General features: G+C 45.2%; 2 protein-coding genes across 3 annotated transcripts; one reads left to right on the plus strand and one right to left on the minus strand.

Moving 5' to 3' along the window:
• Window positions 1-1144: 1144 nt before the first annotated feature.
• LOC100846770 lies at window positions 1145-16347 on the minus strand. The gene is made up of 14 exons (XM_003560688.4): window positions 15859-16347; window positions 15159-15249; window positions 14968-15052; window positions 14762-14846; window positions 12731-12800; window positions 4233-4302; window positions 3594-3639; window positions 3267-3516; window positions 2720-2925; window positions 2518-2592; window positions 2307-2376; window positions 2113-2193; window positions 1701-1780; window positions 1145-1597 (listed from the first exon to the last, which is right to left on the minus strand). Exons 1-14 carry the CDS (start codon window positions 15993-15995, stop codon window positions 1519-1521), a joined length of 1425 nt encoding a protein of 474 aa, XP_003560736.1. The 5' UTR covers window positions 15996-16347; the 3' UTR covers window positions 1145-1518.
• Window positions 16348-19347: 3000 nt separating this feature from the next.
• LOC100834566 lies at window positions 19348-22903 on the plus strand. Of its 2 annotated transcripts, none has more exons than XM_003560717.4 (8): window positions 19348-19834; window positions 20549-20790; window positions 20882-21004; window positions 21310-21426; window positions 21528-21710; window positions 21796-21937; window positions 22123-22288; window positions 22383-22903. In XM_003560717.4, exons 1-8 carry the CDS (start codon window positions 19507-19509, stop codon window positions 22399-22401), a joined length of 1320 nt encoding a protein of 439 aa, XP_003560765.1. In that variant the 5' UTR covers window positions 19348-19506; the 3' UTR covers window positions 22402-22903. The 2 variants fall into 2 exon arrangements, with proteins under 2 accessions (XP_003560765.1, XP_014754310.1); XM_014898824.1 differs by having other exon boundaries at window positions 19507-19834; window positions 22388-22903.

Raw genomic sequence — 22903 nt, forward strand, 5'->3', positions numbered from 1 at the left:
TTTTAAAAAATGACTCTAATTGTCCACTCCATTGAAAGAAAGGCAGATTGATCTTGACCATATCTTGACCATTCAATTGAAAAGAAAGGCATGTCTAGAAGTGTAGACATGTTAACTTGTCAAGTCTGGAATACAACCCCTAGATCAATTAATTAATGATTAAGTGGATCTACAAATGCTGGTAAAGAAGACGAGAATAAAGAGATGGTGATCGATCGGACTATCGAGCGTGATAACAATAGTATGAACAGCGTTTTCCCGTCTCCAGAAAGCAAACTGTTCGCTAACAGGATAACGCAGCCCGACAAGCACAGAGGGCATTCAGCAAATTTCACGGCAGTTTTGACGTCCTATAAGGCTATAACCATGCACGCTGGGAAGGTACACTCCATCGATGTGAGTGATTCAGCTGACCATAAATACATTTGACTCCACTTTTTGACAGCTGAATCACTGAGAAATTTAGCATAGGTAGCTAACACACTGCTACACATCGCCTCATCACAAATTGATAAAAAATTCACTTGTCCGTCCCCTTTTATCAGGCGATGTGAAAATACGGAGTATACGTTGTGCGATAAGTAAAATCAGGGAGTACTTCCTTTTTTTAGAGGAATCAGGGACAGCTTCCTTTTTTTTAGGGGAATCAGGGACAACTTCCTAAATACAAACCCCTTCTGTTGGGCCTTAGAATTTTTTGATTTCGCCAGCTAGCCCAATGACTTGCACCTGATCTGCTCCTTATTTGCTCCATCCCAGACTATGCCAGCAGTCCAATCCTGGTACCAGGCTCGCGCACACAAAAGGAGTTTCCGCTATCCCTCTTTTTAACTTTCAGCCGCCTGTTTCTTCCTATCCTTTTAAACGGCGATACGGTCCATGACATGCGCTGGAGCTATTGACACGCCAAAAAACTATCTGCAGGTTTTACCAATGAGCAGTTGTCAGTTGGACACCTAAACCACCTAACGGTAACACTAGCACCTGCACGAGCTCAGTGAATGGCCAGCTATTCCTGTTCATACTAGGCGTGCGCATGATAAAACTCTTCACAACGTCGTTATAGGCCTTATTGGCTATATAGCCCTTCAACTATTCCAAGAGAAATAGCTTGGCTCAATCAAATAATCTAATAGACCACATATGTGCCACTGAAGGAGAACTATACTCTTTTCTTAGTTCTCTTCTCACTCAAGGAGCAAAATATTCAAACACAACAGTTTTATTTACATCGAAGCATAATCTAAGTAAAACGGGAACATCTAACAGACACAAAAAGAAGCTAAAAGACACCAATGGACTAATTACAGACTTACAGTACATAATTGGAACCGGAAAAATGCTCAGCAGCTATCTTTCCTTCCATTTGGTTAGACAAGATATATCTCCTCCATATTTGCTAAACCTTTCTGAGGTTGTGCAGATCTCAATCAGCTTAAAGTTGTGACCGATCCCATATGCACAACATCACACCGCCCACATGTACAGATTCGTAATGTTCAGCTTCGTCAGTGAAGTTTAAACATCATATACAGCCATGCGCTCATCAATGGGGTTACGGCAGATTGGACATCTTTTACACTTCTCAGCGCAAGACCTGTCAGAAAACAACATAAAAATGGCAGTTTAGACAACAAATAATAATGCCCAGTTAAAAAGATTGAGCATCCAACTGGATTAAACAAGAGGCTGAAACATACTTGCATAAAGTTCTGTGTCGGCAGGGAATTAAGACCATGCATATTTCTCCCTCGTAGCAAATCCTACAGAGAACCTTCTCCTGAAACAAGGGAGTCAACAGAGCAAATGACGACCTTGCAAGCCAGCCAACCTGATACTATTTTATTTGTGCTCTGTCTATGCGCTACTATTAGTAGAGTGCGCGGAAAAAAGGAAAAAAGTTGTTTCCAGAACTGAGTCTGTACTGAAGATTGAATTTTCAACAAATAGAAACCCTAGTATCTGCAATGAGATTAAGTGCAGCAGAAAATTTTAGACATAACTTTCAGGATATATATGTCACGCATAAAGACCATTGAATCCTCAAGCTCGTATAACGCCAATTGAGTTTAACAAAAAATGAGCCTGAACGAGGCAGAGAAAGAGAGTTACATTTTGAAGCCTTTCGTATTCCTGCTGGGTAGACTTGGTAATTTCAGATTGCTCTCCCAACGCTGCCTGAAGTCTCCAAACCTGAAAATAAAATAGTAAAGAAATTATTGTTTCTGTTGATTAAATCATGTGAAACGAATAAAATTTTAGGCTGGTAAATGGTTCTAGAATCATCTCACAGAACAAAAGGATACCTCTTCTGCCAGATCCTTCTTAGGCATTTTCCTTACTACCTCAGGTGGGTATCCAGAAAATGTGTTGTACCTTCAACAAAAATCAAGAAATCAACATAGAGCAAACTTATTGAGAGATCTTGTAAACATTATAATCAATGATGGAGAGTAGCATATTCAGCAAATTAACATAATCTAAATGAACTCATATGAACAGGCTGAAATCAACTACCCATTAGCTTCAGTATAAAACAACCGGGCTTGCTCTTCCTTGCTCCCTTCGTCAATGGACCACCAACCAAGAAGCCTGAACAACATACAGAATCAACAATATTAGAAGTCAGTCTCAGGGTGGAATACTAGCATTGCCATAGATAGAAGGACGACAACAAATAGATAGAATAATACTAGCTCATAGTAGCTGTCTGTGTTACCTTGAACCATGATGAAGAAAAGCAAAACAATCACGGACTTTTGATGATGCTGTAAGGTAATTAGGACTAACTGGTCCATTACGCAATAGCAGAACAACCTTCTCCACCAATCTTGCTAGCGAGAAAAGGACACCAGCGCCTTGCAAAATAAATAGAGGGGAGAAAAGAGCAAATATCGGAATATAGCGAGCGCTTGGTGGTGTACCCTGAAAAAAAACCGAAATTAAGCTGTTATCAAGAAAAAGAATTGGTACCAGTAATGGGTTATGAACACAATTATGCATCCAACTAGTGGGACACAAACAGTCACTAGCTATATGCAGACTGGTTATGGACTTATGGGTTTTACTTCTGAACACCCTAGTTGAACTCGGTCATAAAATCTGCACCCTTTCAGTATAATTGATTGCCAATGTTTTCAAGAATTCATCTAATATGTTCTTTTGAAATAAATAAAAAATATTCCTTTCTGGCATTTCTTTCTGGTACATATGACCAGTTAATCAACGATATTTCCTAAGTACTATATGATTTGAATGGCACATACCTCTAACCGCATACAAAGCAAAACTTGGAAAACCACCAGAGGTATTTTCATGACATGACCTCCTATGTCAGGAAGGCCACAAAGCTTCTCTTGTTCATGGTCTTCCAGTGATGGGAGGACAAGACCACTATCCCAGTCACGATATCTGATTGCCGTTGATGATGAGCTAGCCTCCCCATGAGTAGGAGGCCTATGAATCATGGGATTAAACCATCTTGTACAAACAAGAAATGCAAAACACTCCGCGATCCTGGGTAAACAAGTTGATATATTAGACTAGTAGGCATCTCAATTGTAAAATAAGAATGTTACCGCAATCAGTCTCACCCATAGTTTATAAACAAATCCCACCATCCCAAAGCACCAACATCACCTGTCATATGTATAAGCCACTATTACAACAATATTGTGCGACAGAGGTAAAGAGGACTAAGAAAAAAATGATTAACTCAGAGAATGTTCTGGGAGATTTGAAGAAGTTAACTCCTACAAGCTGAGGAAGTAGATAGTTAAGTTATCCTATACAGCACAAAAGCCTGATTGGCAGTCTCAGACCAGGCTTGTATCACTTTCGATACCTAAGTCACTCTCACAGAAGAGAAGAACATAGCACAATGAATAGTCATTCTGCTAGTCTTTTGAACAAACAACAGAATCTTTAGAAAGCCTACCAACTCCTGAACTCCATCCTATGGATCCATCACAAACAATAGTTGTAGACAAGCGCATGAAAGCAAGCTTCAACTTCATAATGCAATCCAAAAGCACGGAACATTGTGACACATGGAATATTTTCTTTGTCAACTACTCAACTCTATGGTGAAGGCCTCTAGGAGCAGTAAGGAGCTGCCTCAAAACATCCAGATATTTATAATCATTTAGGAAAAGTTAGGATATTTGTCAAGTAACAGATAGAAACTCAATTTATAAGATGTGACAATTGGAAGGCAATTCAGGAAACTTTACCAGACAACTTGAGAAGCGTGAAGGTTGTAGCAGCTATAAGAAACACCATGGAGATTGCGACCCAAAAATGCTGGTTACAAAGTAGAAGTCATATAAGATAAATGTGCATTGCTCTACTGTAGGTAAAATAAACAAGACTTGTTCTTCCAGATTTACTTCAAATATTATCATCATATAATATAAGATAAATGCGTATTACTCTACTGTAGGTAAAATAAAAAGGACTTCTGTCACAACTGCTGAGGATGAGACGAAGAAAGTGAGGGTGCCATCAGCCACAGAAAGCGTAAACCGGTGACGCAGCATGTCATGTGTGTTAAGCAATGTGGGACCGAGCTGTAAGCGGTAGGTGCCGTGTGGTTATAAGCTAAGCTGTAGAGGATGGTTGGGTATGAACTGAATGGAAGAAACTCCCCCTTCCTATCTCTTCTCATCCAGCTCCGGTCCCCAATCCCCTTCTCTGAGTATCTGATCTCACGTCACAAGGGTGTTACAGTTGGTATCAGATGTCAATTTGATCGCTGGACTTACTCGGTCTTCAGCGGTAAAATCCTGGTGGATGGTTGGTGAATTCAGCGGTGACTTTTATTTTGACCGATCTCGTCTCTGAGATCCCGTAATGCTGGACACTGGTTTGTTGGACTTATCAAGGAATCACGACACCGCCGACTAAATCCTTCCCGTAGACCCAGTTTGTCCAGGCCGCGATTTGTGAAGTGGCAGATCGTATCAATGCGTCCTTGACTCCTTGATGTCGATTCGGGAGAGCTTGGATATATGTTTGGCCTGATAGATGTGAAGGTGGGTTCGCTAGACACCTCCGAAAGCAGATGGCCGCACAGCTTGATCTGCACGGCCGCACCGTGTTAGATCACACTCGCACCATGGACACCATCGAGCTGCATCAGGCAGAGTTCGCATAGCATATGGCGGCCACAGCTCAGGCGATGGCGAAGCTGGGCGGTTCCAAGGCAGCATCACTAACGGGGGAGGAGCAGGACCAGGTGAAATCACAAGTTCGCAGCAAACAGATTCTGCAACAGATATCTGTGAGTGGCTGCTATGAAACGCCACAGGGCAGCGGGTTTGCTCCTGGCTCCAGTTCTTCAGCACAATTGCCAAAAGGGGGGCGCAGTGGCAGAGAGGGCCTAGGCGGTGTGGATGGGCTGGTGGCTCGAGTAATCTTCTGTGGAGGCTGTGACAATACTGAGGGAAGCGATGGGGGCCAAGGTGGGTGTCACTACAACGGCGAGCACCACGGTGGCAGTCGGACCCCTCTTGCGAAGATGTTGTTTCCCCTGTTTGCTGGGGAGCATCATGGGATTTGTTATGACATCTGTCTCGATTATTTAAAGATCTTCAACATCTTGCCTAATCTGTGGATTACGGCAGCAACAATGCATCAGGATGATAATGCAGCACATCGGTAATCCATCCAGGCATAGAAACTGCAGAAAATAGTGTAGGAGTAGCCAGTGTTTATTGCTGCAATGCTGCTGTTGAGGTCAAATTTGGTGCGTCCGGTCATCGACAGTTCATGAGCGCAGTCTTGGCACTAGAGTAGAAGGGCACTGTTTAGTACTGTTCCACATTCCAGGAACTGATCAAAATTTCAGGCCACGACCCCTATTACGACGAGACTTTCTTCGTCTCACAGTTTATCAAAGGCTTGAAGCAAGAGACGCGGAGCACTGGCAACTCAGATCCATGAGACTGTTGATCGTGCAATTCTGCTAGCACATGTTGAACAAGATGTGATGGCACAGAACAAACCATGGGCAGGGATGCACGCAGTAGGTCGTCCTGAAGGAGCAGCAACCACAGTCAAGGCTGCCAGGGCGCTTAAGAAAATCGGACAAGCTGAATTCTGGAAAGAAAGACAGCTTTGCGAATATCGCCGTGCAAATGGATTATGCTATAACTGTGGTGACAAATATGATCCAGCACATGTGCGCACACAAAGTGCCGGCTGAAGACCACACACTGACCCTAGAGGTGGAGACCATTCGTCTACAGGCATAGGTCAATAATCAAGTTTTGCTTCTGCTAGTCAATTCCAGCAGTAGCCACAGCTTTCTGAACTCTTCCTTCGTCGATAGGGTCAACTGCCATACAAGCAGTACACCAACCATGTCTGTCTGTCACCAATGGAGACACGCTCAACTGCAACAAGATTGTGCAGGACCTCAGCTAGTGGACTCAAGGCATACCTTCACCACTGATGTGAGTATCATTCCTTTGGGCGCCTACGATGCAATTCTGGGAGTGGACTGGCTCAAACAACATAGCCCAATGCTGTCTAATTTAGGGGCAGAAAGTAACACTACAGGGGATTCGGTCTTCTCCACTCACCAAACTTCAGGAAATGGCAGTGGAGCAAGTGGACCAGAGGTAATGATGTGTGGCCAATTGCAGTCACGCACGAAGCTTCAGCAACCTCAGTCCCACCAGTGCTGGACCAGATCCAAATCGTCATCGACAAGTTCAGGACCTGTGCTAAATTATGTGGGAACAAGCTATAAACGGCAGGTACTGTGAGAGTAATCCTTGCTTAGGAATTAAGGCAGCAACCTGTAGAAGCTTGTAGGGTTTTGTAGACTCTTCTAGAACTAGTGCTTGAATAAGTATTAATGCAGTAAACTGTAGCAGCTTGTAGGTTCTTCTAGAACCTGTGCTTGCATGTCTAGCTTAGGTAGTAACCTGTAGTAGCTTGTAGACCCTTCTAGAACTAGTGGTCAGCCACCTTGTACCCCTATATATATAGCAGTATGCAATACAACGACTGAAGCTTATGCAGCACAAATAAACCACCTAGCAACCTAGCCTGTGCACGTGAGGTGAAAGATCTTCTAACAGCGAAGAACTTCTAACAGTTGGTATCAGAGCCCTGTTAAGAGGATCCTGAGAGAGATGTCTGCTCCAGCTCAAGACGTAGCCGGCAGTCCGCTTCGCCAGCCACGGCACCGTTCCCCTTCACCGCTGCTAAGACGACCACGCCACCGCGAGGCCGGAAGGCGTGAGGTCGTCGTCGAGCGTGTCGTGAAGGACGTCGATGGTGGCAAGTACCCGATGCTGACGCGGACGAACTATGCCGAATGGAGCCTTCTCATGAAGGTGATGTTGCAGGCTCGCGGCCTTTGGGAGGCAATCGAGTTTGGCGCCGACAACTTCCAGGAAGATCGAATGGCGCTGGAGGCCATCTTGCACGCGGTGCCACCTGAAATGATGGCCAGCTTGGCTGTCAAGAGGACAGCGAAGGAGGCGTGGGAGGCGGTCCGAACCATGCGTGTCGGTACTGACCGCGTGCGGAAGGGCAAGGCGCAGCAGCTGAGGAGGGAGTTTGAGACGATCTCGTTCCGTGACGGGGAGAAAGTCGATGACTTCGCGCTGCGCCTCAGCAACCTCGTCACAAGCCTTGCCACGCTCGGAGAACCAATCGACGAATCTTAGGTTGTCGAGAAATTCTTGCGAGTTGTGCCACCAAGGTTCTCGCAGCTCGCCCTTTCGATCGAGACACTCCTTGACATCTCCGAATTGTCGTTGGAGGATGTCACGGGTCGGCTGAAGGCTGCGGAAGACCGTCTCGAGCCGCCGGAACCGCCACGTGAGCAGGGCAAGCTCCTTCTCACCGAGGAGCAGTGGCGGGAGAAGATGAAGGAGCGCCAAGGTGGCAGCTCCTCTAGGTCCGTGCGTAGCGGCACACAGCGGCGGCGACGACCTCCACCACGTAAGGGTGGAGAAGGCAGCGAGGAGCAGGCAGCCCCTAAGGACGGCCCCCGCAATAACAAATGCCTCAATTGCGGGCGCAGCGGCCATTGGGCCAGGGACTGCAGGCAGCCCTGGAGAAACAAGGCTTTCTTGGCCCAAGCTGAGGAAGATGATGAGGAGCCAGCTCTCCTCATGGCGCAGGTCTGCAGCACTCCAGCCCCAGCCAAAGTTGAGCAGAAGAGCATTACTCCAGCCCCAGCTACAAAGGTGCAGGACAGCACTGCTGCAACTCCAGCCCTAGTGCAGGACACCACTGCTGCAGCTCCAGCTCCAGTGCAGAACAGTAGTGCTGCAGTTCCAGAGCACGCGCCTCTTCACATCGACGAGCCGAAGGCAAAAGTCTTCCTTGGGACGAGCAGTTATGAGGAGCGAATCAAGGGCTGGTACCTTGACACCGGCGCCACAAATCACATGACGGGCCACAGCGACGCCTTTGCTGAACTTGACCAAACGGTCACCGGCACCGTCAAATTTGGCGATGGCTCGGTCGTCGAAATCAAGGGCATTGGCACTGTGTCATCTTCGCTGGCAGGAACAGCGAACACAAGGCCCTCAACGGCGTCTACTACATCCCTCGCTTGAGGAACTCGATCATCAGCATCGGTCAGCTCGACAAGAGCGACGCGTGCTTGCTGATCAGGAGAGGTGTGCTGCACATATGGGATCAGCAAGGTCGACTCCTTGCTTGCGTAAGGCGCGGCCGGAATCGCCTCTACAAACTGCATCTTGAGATTGCTCAGCCAATCTGTCTCTCTGCCCGCCACGGCGACGCTGCTTGGCGCTGGCATGAGCGTTTTGGGCATCTCAACTTCGATGCCTTGGAGAAGATGGGACGCCTCGCCATGGCACGTGGGCTGCCACAGCTGGAGCATGTGGAGCAGCTATGTGACACGTGTGTCATCACCAAGCATCGCCGGAGCCCATTCCCTCAGCAAGCAAAATACCGGGCACAGGAGCCACTTGAGCTCGTCCACGGCGACCTCTGTGGTCCTGTTACGCCGGCAACACCAGGAGGCCGGAAATACTTCTTGCTGTTGGTGGACGACGCCACTCGTTACATGTGGGTGATGCTCCTAGCAGCCAAGAACAACGCTCCTGATGCCATCAAAAGAATTCAGGCAGCGGCTGAAGTTCAGAGTGGACGCAAACTGCATGTGTTCCGCACGGACAACGGCGGTGAGTTCACTTCAACGGAATTTGCTGCCTATTGTGCTGATGAAGGAATCCAGCGCCACTTCTCCGCACCGTACTCCCCGCAGCAAAATGGAGTTGTCGAGCGACGGAACCAAACGGTGGTAGCAATGGCACACGCTCTGCTGAAACAGAGAGGCATGCCAACTAAATTTTGGGGGGAGGCGGTGAGCACTGCTGTCTTCTTGCTCAACCGAGCTCCCACCAAAGCCCTTACCGGGAAGACGCCTTACGAGGCGTGGCATGGTCGCAAGCCAGCGGTCCACTACCTTCGCACCTTTGGGTGCTTGGCATATGTCAAGGAACAGGGGAACCTGCGCAAGCTCGATGACCGCAGCTCTCCCGTTGTTTTCATTGGCTACGAGGAAGGAGTAAAGGCGTACCGGCTGCTGGACCCTCTGACGAGGCGCGTCCGCATAGCGCGCGACATCATCTTCGATGAAGAACGTGGCTGGGATTGGGCAGCGAACGGTAGCAACTCTAGCATCAGCTTCGACATACAATATATATGTCGTGGCACCGTGAGGGCGCCTAGCCAGGTGTCCTGTCCAGGAGAGGACAGAACTGCATCATTGAGCCATGGGACTCCAAGTGCCTCAGCCACCATAACACCGTCGTCTCCATCTGTTCCAGCAGCAACTACAACCGGTGCACCAGCTTCAGCAACTCCAGAATTTGTCACGCCACCAGCAAATGATGATGATCGACTCGATGCTGCTCATAGCGACACACCAGTTCGCTATCGTACGGTCGAGAATCTGATTGGAGAAGAACCACTGCCAGGGCTCGCGTCACACAATCTTGGCAATGAGCTGCACTTGGCCAGCACGGGGGAGCCGTGCTCGTTCGCTAAAGCTGAGCGAGACAAGGCATGGCAGGCAGCTATGCGTGAGGAATTTGACGCGGTGGAGCAGAACAAGACATGGGAGCTTGTCGATTTGCCACATGGGCATCGACCAATAGGCCTCAAATGGGTCTACAAACTGAAGAAAAATGAAGCCGGCGAAGTGATCAAGCACAAAGCACAGCTGGTCGCGCGTGGCTTTGTCCAGCAAGCCGGCATAGACTTCGAAGAAGTCTTTGCTCCCGTCGGTTGCATGGAATCAATCAGGCTGCTGCTTGCTTTGGCTGCCCAGGAGGGGTGGCCCGTCCACCACATGGACGTAAAATCTGCCTTTCTCAATGGAGAATTGAAGGAGGAAGTCTATGTGAAGCAGCCACCCGGTTTCGTCGTCACCGGAAAAGAAGGAAAGGCTTTGCGGCTGCACAAGGCCCTCTATGGCCTAAGACAGGCACCACGAGCATGGAACGCGAAGCTTGACTGCACGCTCAAGGAAATTGGATTCAAGCAGAGCAAGCACGAGCACACGATCTACAGGCGCAACAATGGCGATGCAACTCTGCTCCTTGGAGTCTATGTAGATGATCTGATCATCACTGGTTCGTCGAAGGAAGCAATAGAGAGCTTCAAGGAAGAGATGAAGACAAAATTCCAAATGAGCGACTTGGGATTGTTGTCTTTCTATCTCGGAATTGAAGTCCAGCAGAACGAAGACGGCATCAGCCTATGTCAGGCACATTATGCCTCACATATCCTTCAGCTGGGAGGAATGGAAGGATGCAATCCTGCTCACACTCCAATGGAGGAGCGGCTCAGGCTGAGCCGTGAAAGCACAGCAGAAGAGGTGGACGCTACGAAGTACCGACGGATCGTCGGCAGCCTCTGCTACCTTGTCCACACACGGCCAGACCTAGCCTTTGCTGTTGGCTATGTGAGTCGTTTCATCGAACGACCCACAGAGGAGCACATGATGGCAGTGAAGAGAATTCTTCGCTACGTCGCCGGCACGACTCACTATGGTCTGCACTACAAGCGGAAGACAAAGGAGACACGGCTGGTTGGATACAGTGACAGTGACCTCGCCGCTGACATTGACACCAGGAAGAGCACAAGTGGCACACTATTCTTCCTTGGCAACTGCTTGGTGAGTTGGCAATCTCTCAAGCAGAGGGTGGTTGCTCTGTCTTCCTGCGAGGCAGAGTATGTAGCAGCCACGACTGCCGCGACACGAGGAATTTGGCTGGCTCGACTGCTTGGTGAACTCCATGGAAGAGAAGCCGGGGAGTTGAACTAATGGTGGACAGCAAGTCTGCCCTGGCATTAGCCAAAAATCCAGTCTTCCACGAGCGCAGCAAACATATCGATCTTCGATATCACTTCATCAGAGACTGCTTGGAAGATGGAAGCATCAGCACCAGCTACATTAGTACTTCAGATCAGCTCGCTGACATTTTGACAAGATCTCTGGGGCGAGTAAAGTTTCAGGAGCTGCGTGCTAAAATCGGGATGGTCCAAATCAAGTCAAGCATGAAGAGCAAGGATTAGGGGGAGAATTGTGAGAGTAATCCTTGCTTAGGAATTAAGGCAGCAACCTGTAGAAGCTTGTAGGGTTCTGTAGACTCTTCTAGAACTAGTGCTTGAATAAGTATTAATGCAGTAAACTGTAGCAGCTTGTAGGTTCTTCTAGAACCTGTGCTTGCATGTCTAGCTTAGGTAGTAACCTGTAGTAGCTTGTAGACCCTTCTAGAACTAGTGGTCAGCCACCTTGTACCCCTATATATATAGCAGTATGCAATACAAAGACTGAAGCTTATGCAGCACAAATAAACCACCTAGCAACCTAGCCTGTGCACGTGAGGTGAAAGATCTTCTAACAGCGAAGAACTTCTAACAGGTACCGAGCTGTAGCGGATGGTTCAATATCTTTCCTACCTATAAAGTTTGGAGTTGGTGGTCGTTCGTTCACTCCTTTCTAACCCTTCTCTTCTCACCCCTAGCAATTTGGACCATACAAACCCGCAAGTCAATACCACTCCTTACCCATCACCCCCAACTAGCAAACTACCATGATTTTGTTAACTAGAGAGATTATGGTAGGGGGAGAAAGGTAGTAAACAAATGTGTGTATTGGAGACCGCCAATGCCCAAACAAACAATTGAAAATAAATAAATGACGGTGTATGTTGATACTTTATAGCAAATGGTAAACTGCCAACTAAGTACCAGAGACAACGAAATGGTTCAATCATACTTGACGAAATATAAGTACCGAGGTTTGCTTGGTTATAACAGTTATCCAAGCCCTCATTCAAGCAATATTGATCTGTCCTAAGTGGGTTATACATCAGTAAATTAATGCACGATATATCAACGTTGGACCATGTTTCTATCTTGGCCTATATATAATCATATCTGCTCTATAATTTGAAAAAGGTCATATATTCTATGTTCTACTCTACAATGTATTCAATCGGAAAAAAATGCACCACATCATCACATGCCGAAGCCGCTACCAAAGAAACAAAAAGATAGCAATCTGTTGAGTGACTCCAGTTCTCTAATTAAGTGTCTTCGTATTTGAATATTCCTTTAGCGAGATGAAGTAAAATATGTGTTGACTTGAGAAACTATATTTGAACTGTGATGGGAGTTTGAGAAAATTTCCAGAGTCAGATCAAATTAGTGTGAGGAAACTTACGGGAAGTGTTTCCCAAATAGCTTCGTCGCTCATGCTTTCTTCATCTCCTGGCATTAGAGCTTTACACATTCTGAACAATTGAAATCCCAAAGAAAGAAACATATACAGGTTAAGTCCATAGTTATAACTAGCATTGGGAAAGTACAATGTTTTATCTTAACAAAAACAGAGAAGGGACAATTTCACACCGACGAGAGAGTGCTTAATGATGGTTCCTTATATCTTAAAAGTACTCCCTACATTTCTTTGTATCTGTACAATTGTACATGGAGCCCTAACAAGTTTTCTCTTCTCAAATTATCTGTACATTTGGACTCCTAAAGCATGATTAATCATTTTATCATCAAGCATGCTTACTTTCCCTAGGCAAACAATTTTAATGTTGTCATCCTATTGTGTGAGGCAAGGTGGAGATGAGGAGAGAGTGGAGAAGGATTCAATGAATGATACAATTGCATGGTGGATATGAGGGGGAGGCCTAGCAACAATTTGTCTCTCTTCATTATTTTGTCTTTAACTGCATATACAGATACAATGCCACAGTTTTATTATTATGTATAAGGGAATTATACAAAAATGATAATGCATTATATATTAATATAACACATTTATACTTGGATAGAGCAGTTTTTATATAGAACTCTTAATTCTTATTACTGAAAACAAAGTTGTATTTCTTGCACGGCAGTAGTAACAGACAGATGTACCTGATTAATCTGTAGTGCTACAATAAATATCCCCTAAAAATAAACGTTCTGGATCTTTTTTTCCTTGATTGACGTAAGAATTTTGCGTCTCTTGGAACAAACATGGAAGCTAAGCTTCACATCATTTTTAAGAATGCAATAGATGGGTTGATTTTCACATTCCATAAAATGACAATAAAGGAGAGAACTCAGTTCTAACAGTCTGCATCCAAAGTTCTCTGAGTTAAGCAGCAATCATTTTGCACTGAGCAGAAGCAAAATAAGCAACTGACAGCTGTCATTACAAGATTACAACATAAAACTGAACTCTAAACTGAGGATCAGTATAGTTGCCATTTGCCAATGCTTCAAACTGATATACAAACTATTAGATACACTTTCAAACACATTAATTTCGGAATAGATACAACCATTTACTGAGAGAGAGAGAGAGAGAGAGAGAGGCAAAAAGGGTGAACGGACAATTAGATTTGCTTCACATTGTTCTAAATTACACTGGCACCATAAAGGGTTTGACCAATTACAATGCCAGTTGTTAGCCAAAGAACGAAACACGGATTCCACACATGGGTGTGGCCGCATCATTTCCAATAAGGTATTATTACATTAAAAAAACATTGGTGACTAGAAATAGAACATGCTATGGCATGTGCACTTACAAAATATTATGCAAGAGGATGACCATCCATTATCAATACCAAGGAGTGTACTTTTATAGTTGCTATATTTGGGAGCCTTCTCTTTTCTTCTTTTTAGAGCACACAATAGTTAGGAAAATTAACATGTTATAACATGCCGTAAGTCTTTCTTTTTCACTTATTTAGAATGTGCACAGTCTGTTATTTACATTAGGCACAATTGCAGTCAAGGGTAGAAAGTCATTTCCACACTGAAGTTGGAGTACCGTGAATGGTTCTTGGAAGGGTGAAGATTGCAAGAAATGAATTTAGGAGCTTCCAACGGGTTTGCTCCACATTTAAAATACGCAGATTATTTATATAAAATTCAAGATATAGGTCTGAGAAAGGTACAAAGCTACAAGATATGTATAGCATAAGTGAATGATGTGCAGGAAGTACTACTAATATACATCATGACAACTTTCACTAATGTTAGTTACCTAGTCAAGAGAACCACAAGCAATCTAACAGGATGCACTAGAATAATTTCAGCCAAAACTATCTAACAGAATGTCTAAGCAGGAAAACTGATAAATCCACTTAAATTCAAGCCCAGGTTGCTGCATTTGCATATACAAGAAAAGGAAAGTAAGCTACTAGTATTTATAGGCATAAAAAAAGAAGACAAGTATCAGATTCATTACCTAAAATTGTCAATAAGAATAATTACTTCAAAAGTAAGCAGAGGAAGGAACACAATCTTCAGATCAACAGCCGGATGATTTCTAACTGGGTAAAAACAAAGAGAAGACATGGTGGGGGTCACAGAATAGAGAAGAGCGGTCAATTACACCAAAACATAAGATATGATTTGACAAAGCGTCATTCATCTACTGACTTCAGAACATACCTCTTAAACTTTCAAGGTATATGCAAAGAAGGAGCTCGAACGCAATTAGCAATGGTGCTGCAACAACGGAATGACAAGGAGCCCACTACATGCAGGACATACACTTATCAGAATCAATGAATGTTAAATGAACAGCACTTGAATACAAGTACGCAACGAAGACAACTGGGCAAATTGGTACTAAATCTTACATGACGCCCATGAGGCAACGAAGGGGCTGGCATTGAAAACCTTCCACGAGCTGCGACACCATGGAATAGCCATATCGGAATGAATATAATCCTGGGTGATCGAATTGAGAAAGTAATTATCATTTGGTATTAGCTTCGTCACCGCACAGACAAACTAGCACTCTACAATTCGATATGTTACCCTGATTGGCTGATTCTAGTGAGCAGATCTCTAAATTCGACAAAAGAGAAAACCAATGCGAAGAAGATCTCAAAGTTACAAATTTCGGCAGGAAATCAACACTAGCTCACCACTGGAACTATCAGAGGCCAAGACGCTGCCCCGTATGAGCTAAATTCCAACCGGAAACACTGGCCAGCACGAACTAAAGACTATGATCAACTCGTCAATGGAACATCCCATTCAGAATGGTACGCGAAGGAGCAGAGATTAGTCCACGGCACGAATCGAACCGACAGAAGAAGAAGAAAAAGTCGACCCTCAATCGCCTGCGGAGCGACCACAGGAATCGCACGATTCCAGACTGCATCTGCATCCCACGGAAACAGAGTAGCTCGCCACCGCAAATCAGCACACACACCAACCAGCCGTCACAGCCCAATCCCACCCCCCGACTCGGGCAGACGAAACGAACCAGATCGACGCGCTGCGAAAGCCAAGGCAGGGTAGTGGGAGGAGGCTAGGGTTTACAAGACGTACCACCAGGAGTAGGCGGTGCGGCCGTCGACCCTGAGCGCGAGTAGGAGCGTGAAGCAGAAGAGCGCGAGGTGCGCGGCCGCCGCCTGCGCCGTCTTCCCCGCCCCCGCCCACGTCTGCGCCCGCCGCCGCTGCTGCATCTCTTCCAACAATAACCACCACCACCACCTCCACTAACTCCCCCCCAAAAGCAAAACCTCCGCCGCCGCTCCCTTTGGTCTTCCTCTCAGAGGGAGGGAGTGATGGGGGATAAAATGAGCGAGCAAGAAAGGGGGGGAGGGTTTCTCTCTCTGTTTCCTTTTACTCTTTGTTGCTTGATGATGGAGTATGATTTACATCAAACTCTCTGTGTCCCTTTGCCTGTGTGTGTCCCGGGCGCCTCCGCTGTTCTCTCCGCCCTCTTTTCCGGTGTGCGAGCGCTGACGGAACGGTGGTATGGATTGGGTCAGCCTGGGCCGGATTGGATCCGATAGGGAGGAGGAGGAGGAAGCCGACGAGCTGGATATTTTTTTTCCGCTCCTCCATTTTGTTTGTTGTTTGTTTATTCTCCGTAGATTCCTGCGTTATTTTATTTTCTTTTAATTTGTTTTCGCCGGTTGAGTCGTTGGTGGCTCCGCCGGCACGTCCCTTCCGCGCAATTGTCCTGGCTTGCACGCCACGCCCACTCCCCCGCTGCGCATTCCACCGTCACGCGCAACTCACATGACGCACGCACAGAACGCCGGGGCGCTGCAGGGAAATCACCGAATCGAGACGCTGGCACACGGCCGCCGGCGTCAGAGCTCCGTGCAGGCGGGTGGTTGAATTGGTTGTTGGTGCCTGGGACGATGGATGGATACCCGGCCTGGACTGTGGACATTCCGGGGTTTCTTGCGAGAGAGCAAGCAAGCAATCCGGCTACAGCTTGTTATGTCTTCAGTGTAGAAACAGAAGCTATATGGAGGGACTGATTATAGCACCACCGGAAAGGCTCGTTGCAGATTTAGGAAATACGGAGTATGTGAAATTTCTGCTCTATTCTATTACTCGTATTATTCTTTGAAATACCTGATCGTGACATCGTTTTGGCCAAATCATCTTGCATGTGCTTTTCTTCACATCTACTCTCTCTGATCCGAATTTGTTGACGCAACCACTCCACAAAAATACCTTCCTCCCTCCGGCTGTCGCGTCGCGTAAGTACATACTCATGCCACGGGTACTAGTGTCACCGTCTAGTCCAACACTTGTTTTCCAGGGGGTTTCCTGAATTTGTTACAACACAGATGAGCGACGGATCCATTTTCGAGGCAGAGTGGGTCGGCGTAGAGCCTCTTGCACATGATGAGGCGAAAGTGAAACAATGTCAGTTGCTCATGGCGTCCTTCGAGCTTAATTCGTCTAGTAATCAAGCGCATGCATGCATCACTTTTACTTTTAGTAGTACGAAGTATATAGTTTTGCTATAACCATATTAAATTGCAAATGTTTCATAGGAGTACCGTCAGAATCTAATTCACCTCGAGAATACGGAGACAGTGACAGCAAGCCTGCATCATAAGCTTATCTGAAAGAGCTTTCATTGTTAATTAAGCAGCTATCGTAATTTATAATAATATAACTTGACCCAAATCGTTAGCCCTCCATGATGCCAGGCCAAAATCGCATAATCATGTTATAATTTGCGGAGATGCGACTAGTCGATGAGATGATGACTGCTACGCTTCCAAATGTCCTCGTTGGCATTGCTAATTTAATGACCTGCGTACAGAAGCATCTCACTGCTACATTCGTTGAACATCAAATGGGCATGAAAGGTAGATAATTAACATGCTACTGTCAAGTTCATGAGTTAATAAAAATAATTAGATGAGAAGAAGTTTCCTCCCGGTTCCATTGCCTGAATGAAACCAAGCAGTACTTGTTAAAGTTTTCTCACAAGAAATGTTGAGTTCTCCTTCAATACTTCAATAATAGTGGCCCAGCAAACCAAGTGAACAAAATTAACTACGACTAGGCTAGGCATAAGAACAGAAGCCGCCGGAGCGGCAGGTCAGAAGGAAAGGAGCCAACTTTAGAAAATTGATGCCCGAGAAGACGGCACCCAGTTAGTATGCGGCTATGCGCGCCACCAAGTACTATCACCTTGCTGCATCAGACGTACGGTAGAGTCACCAAGCAATCCTCGGCCATTCTCCGGAGTAGCAGTAAGCATTGATCGAGAGGATTGGAGCGAGAGGGTTTGGAGAGAACTTTCCACTGATGCAGCAGCGTGCTTATGACGAACCAAATGTCCTTACAACTTTCCCCCTGAGAACACATAACATTTCGGATCTTCAACAGGGCCCAAAGAGATTAAGAGAAGCATGACTACACAAAAATACACTAGATTTTTTTCCACCAACATTATCAAAGTTAATATTCGTTGAACCGAAGCTAAGCAAGCTCAAACTTGTTTGGCAACAGTACATTCAAAAAATAAATGGTCAATGATCTTAGAGCAATCACAACAGTTCCCCTATCACCTCCCCGGTAGCAATTTTAGAGGTCAAAAGGCAAAAAAGGTCCTCCATTAGTTCACCTATCTTCTTCCCAAAAAATTGGTGTCCCCAACTAACCCCCTTCTTCTCTCGTATAGATCGGGACGGTGGAAGCCTCCCCTATAAATTTGTTGGTACTGCCATATGGCTATATCTGTGTCTTTTTTGTATTTGTAGTTACAGAAAATTCTTAAAATAAAGAATAGGGAGATCTTATAGGGAAACTGCTGGAGTTGGGCAATTTTTAGGAAAAAATATTTTTAGAAGAGTCTCCCATTTTGAGATATAGGAAAGAAATTTTAGGAGATTTGCTAAGAGCAGGAAGTACTTGGTGTTTAAGAAAGCCATCTCTCCTAAGCAAGCGATTGTTACATTTTTTAAAACACACTAACACATTGGAGAGTAAACTATTGGTTGTATTCTCTCCATTGCACAAACACCTCATTTAATGTCTGACTATTCATATTGGATTAGTACTAGATGGATGTGAAATAGTATTATTGGCCGGGTGCAAAAGCGAAAAAAAAAGAAGTTACGAAACAAAGTTTTTTTTTAACGGAGGAAGTAAAAAAGCCAGTTGAATCACCTTCGTCGGTGTGTCGATGCCGAGTGCCGACGATCGAGGTGCATGCCATAATGTCAGAGACATTTTATTCAAGCCCGTTGACGAGAGGAGCACCCGTAAACATCATCGCCGACGAGAATCACATGCTCAGCTCCGACGTTTAACAAAACAAACACGTTGAGTTTCCCAGTTCCCTGCCCACAGGCCACAGCGTCTGGGTCTCGTCCTAACCGAGTAGACCGTTTGGCATTTTTACCTGCAGAACAAGCCCGAAACAACCCCCTTCCCGCCGCGGCGGCCCACCACGCCACCACCGTTCAACCCCACCGCGGCATTGGCACCGCGCGCGTCGGCACCACAGAAAAATGCAACGAATTTCCCTTTTTTTCGCTCGTTTCTTCGCTCCCCCTCCTCATCAGTCCCTCGGTGCCAGATTCAGCAGTCACCACCCACGAGTTCCACGCCCGCCTCCCCGGTGAAGAATCCTTGCTCTCGCGAAGTTCCTACAAGTAGAACTACTACCTCCTGCTCGCTCGCAGTAACTAGTGCTGCAGTAGTACCGGTGCCATGGCTTCTTCCCTCGCGTCCGCGTCGTGCGCGCTGCCCCTGCATCCCAGGGTGGCCACTGCTGCTGCTGCTGCGGCAGGGCCCTCCTGCCGCATGCTGTTCGCCGTCACGCCGCCTCGCTCGACCGCGTCGATGCGCCGGGTGGGGATCCTACCGCCGCTCCGGTGCTCGGCGCTCGAGGATCCCGGTGCCGGTGGGAAGGAAGGGAGGAAGGAGAAAGGGGACTCCAGGAAGCGGGTGCGGGGGAGGCCGGTGTGGAGGCGGATCCTGTTTGCCTCCAAGAAGACGCGCAGCATCATGATCCTTAACGCTCTCACCGTCATCTATGGTATACACTACATAGCTTTCTTGATCTCTCTCCAATTCGTACTTAAGGTGTTCAACAATGGCGACCAAAATATTAATGAGCATAGGTAACATGTTTCACTACTTCTTTGTTTTAAAAATGGTTCATTACTTAGTATAAGATGTTCTTAGCTTTGTCCCAATCAAACCTTTTAAATTTATAGAAACATCTACCAACATTACAACTCAAATTAGTTTTGTTAAATCTGTCATGATATGTCTCTTCATAGTATATATATTTGTTTTTGTAAATATTAGTACTCCCTCCAGCCGGAATTACTTGTCGCAGATTTAGTACAAAGTGAGACAAGTAATTCCGGCCGGAGGGAGTACATTTTTCTATAAATTTGGTCAAACTTTAAGGAGTTTGACTTAGGACAAAGCTAAAACATATTATATTTAGGAACAGAGGTAGTACATTGCAAAAAGAAAGATCCTTTATTTAGTGAGAGATTTAGTTATTTGCCACTTCAAAACAAATGCAATTCATAAGAACCTACTCACGTGTCACTGACAAGTGGCCACATGTTAGAGACATGGAGTGGCACTTTGCCAATACCATTTATTTGGAGTGGCAAATGACTAATTTCCCTTATTCAATATTGCAACCTTGCTAGGGGAACTCTTTTTGATCTCAGGATCAATCATGAAATTCAGTGTTTAACAACTTTCTTACCTTTGTTCCTATTTTCTGCAGCAAGTGACATCCCAGTTCTGAAAGAGGTTGAAGCCCTCACTGAACCTGCGGTTTTCAACATGGTGCGCTTCGTTGTTGCAGCCATCCCCTTCTTACCATTTGTGATACACTCCTTGGGAGATCACCGTATACGAAATGGAGGATTAGAGCTAGGATTTTGGGTTAGCTTAGCGTACCTTGCTCAGGCAATTGGGTTAATCACATCTGATGCTGGGAGAGCATCCTTCATTACAGCCTTCACGGTATCTCTTCCTGCACTATTTTTGTTCTGTTGGAATCATGAAATTATTTGAATTGTAAGTTGTGTAAATATCTAAAGAATTCCGTGTACAGGTGATAGTTGTGCCATTAATTGATGGCATTTCTGGCTCTTCAATCCCCAAACTGACTTGGTTTGGGGCCATAGTATCAATTATAGGGGTTGGCCTGCTGGAATGTGGTGGCTCTCCTCCTTGTGTAAGTATATAGGAAGTAGCATTCATCTTGTTCTTTTTGTACCAGTGCTTACGGGTTTATTCGTTGTCGTAATGCAATTCAGAATCTTACAATCCTTCAAGGTCCTGTGCTTCTGTAACCAACAACAGTCTGAATGAAAATTCTTGCAATAACAATGACCAACCATCAACATACCATCGTTTTGCATACCATCATTTTGGGAAACAAAACAATCAAATCCATCTTTCAGAGATTTGGATACAATATATCTTGTGTGTATAAGGAATATAATTTGATGTTCTGACCCCCTCTTGTTGTTTCCAAAGGTTGGTGATGTGCTGAACTTCTTCAGTGCTGTGTTTTTCGGGATTCATATGCTTAGAACGGAGCAAATATCAAGAATTACGGACAAGAAGAAGTTCATGGCTCTTCTTAGCTTTGAGGTTCATAGCTAATTCTGTACCTGCAGTCTCCAATATGCACCATACTGCTTTTATTATCTTGGTCACTGGGGAAACCATCTCACTATTCATCTATCTTTCAGGTCCTTGTTGTGGCTTTCTCATCGATACTCTGGTTTTTGTTCAAAGATGGCTTTGTTGATGTACATGATTCCAGCTTCGAATCATGGACTTTTGGTATGCTTTGGGATTCGGCAGCTTCTTTTCCTTGGATACCAGCATTGTACACTGGAGTCTTTTCTACAGTGTTATGCATGTGGGCAGAGGTTAGCCTTCTTGTAGTTTCATTAATATTCTTCTTGAAACTTGCTTACTTTATGAAATCATCTTAATATGTATGCCTGTGTACAGATGGTAGCAATGACCCATGTTTCGGCAACTGAAACGGCAATTGTTTATGGGCTAGAACCAGTATGGGGGGCTGCCTTAGCTTGGTTCCTCCTAGGTGAAAGATGGGACACTGCGGCATGGATTGGAGCTGCCCTTGTTCTATGTAAGCTTATGAATTATGATGCTTCCCACTTTGTTCTTCACTTTTACAATTGTATAGTGACACTAAGATAACACACCCTTGATCTAACTGCTGGTATTAACCTAGCAGTATCACAATAGAAAAGGAGCATGAATGTAAGTATTTCTTTAAGATTACTGAGAATAACTTGCCGTCTTTTTCATCAGGTGGAAGCTTAACAGTACAGCTGTTCGGGTCATCTCCTGAAAAATCTAAAAATGTTGAACCAAGCAACAGGAATACTTTGGATACACAACTGAAAAGGCAGGACAACTTCTCATTATCTGTTATCCCCGTCGATTCCAGGAAGAACTTGGGAAGCCAATTCGAGAGGTACTCTTGTCTCCTGGCTGTCAACTGTTTCACTGTTTATCCATTTCCATGCTGTTAATTTGTGATGGGATAATGGTTTTTTTCTTTAAACTAGGAAAGATAAAACATTATAGCTCTCAAGGCAGCAATGGATCATCTGAAGCCAGGGCCAGAACAACTGTATAGAATCCAAAGCAATCTTCCTTGGTTCGTCAAGTTGATGCAAACAGCAATTTTCCGTGAGAAAGCTTGCTTATTCTCATGATCTCGGAGGTTGATTTTCTTTTAAGGCATCAGGTAGACTAACTAGAGATAAGATAATGCCTTGCACATACTAGAAAATGTGGCATTACTGGCTCGCCATAGTCGGGGATTTACCATGTACACGGTTCTTCCGGTGTATAGAATACAGTGACTTTGTAAATTTTAGGATGTAAGCTGTACCATTGGGTAGACACTAGATACCATGTAAATATATTAAAACATAGCTAGACGATCGATATAAATATATATAAAGATAGGTACGTTGTCAGTATATACGTCTTTCTTAGCTGAGTGCTCCTTAAATGTGCTTTTATAATATGTAAACTTAATGTCAATCTTAGACATTCAAATAACAGTGTTGTTATTCTTCCA

Source organism: Brachypodium distachyon, chromosome 1 (genome assembly GCF_000005505.3).
Source record: "Brachypodium distachyon strain Bd21 chromosome 1, Brachypodium_distachyon_v3.0, whole genome shotgun sequence".
Taxonomy (NCBI): Eukaryota; Viridiplantae; Streptophyta; class Magnoliopsida; order Poales; family Poaceae; genus Brachypodium; species Brachypodium distachyon.

What these genes read in the sequence shown, in the direction of transcription:
- LOC100846770 (XM_003560688.4), bottom strand. Translation starts at nt 15,995, where the DNA reads ATGCAGCAGCGGCGGCGGGCGCAGACGTGGGCGGGGGCGGGGAAGACG. An exon ending in ATTCTTATTGACAATTTTAG is followed by an intron (nt 12,801 to 14,761) that starts GTAATGAATCTG and finishes TCAATTGTTCAG; the next exon opens with AATGTGTAAAGCTCTAATGC. An exon ending in AGAAGGATCTGGCAGAAGAG is followed by an intron (nt 2,194 to 2,306) that starts GTATCCTTTTGT and finishes TTTTATTTTCAG; the next exon opens with GTTTGGAGACTTCAGGCAGC.
- LOC100834566 (XM_003560717.4), top strand. Translation starts at nt 19,507, where the DNA reads ATGGCTTCTTCCCTCGCGTCCGCGTCGTGCGCGCTGCCCCTGCATCCC. An exon ending in CGCTCTCACCGTCATCTATG is followed by an intron (nt 19,835 to 20,548) that starts GTATACACTACA and finishes TATTTTCTGCAG; the next exon opens with CAAGTGACATCCCAGTTCTG. An exon ending in TGGAGCTGCCCTTGTTCTAT is followed by an intron (nt 21,938 to 22,122) that starts GTAAGCTTATGA and finishes CTTTTTCATCAG; the next exon opens with GTGGAAGCTTAACAGTACAG.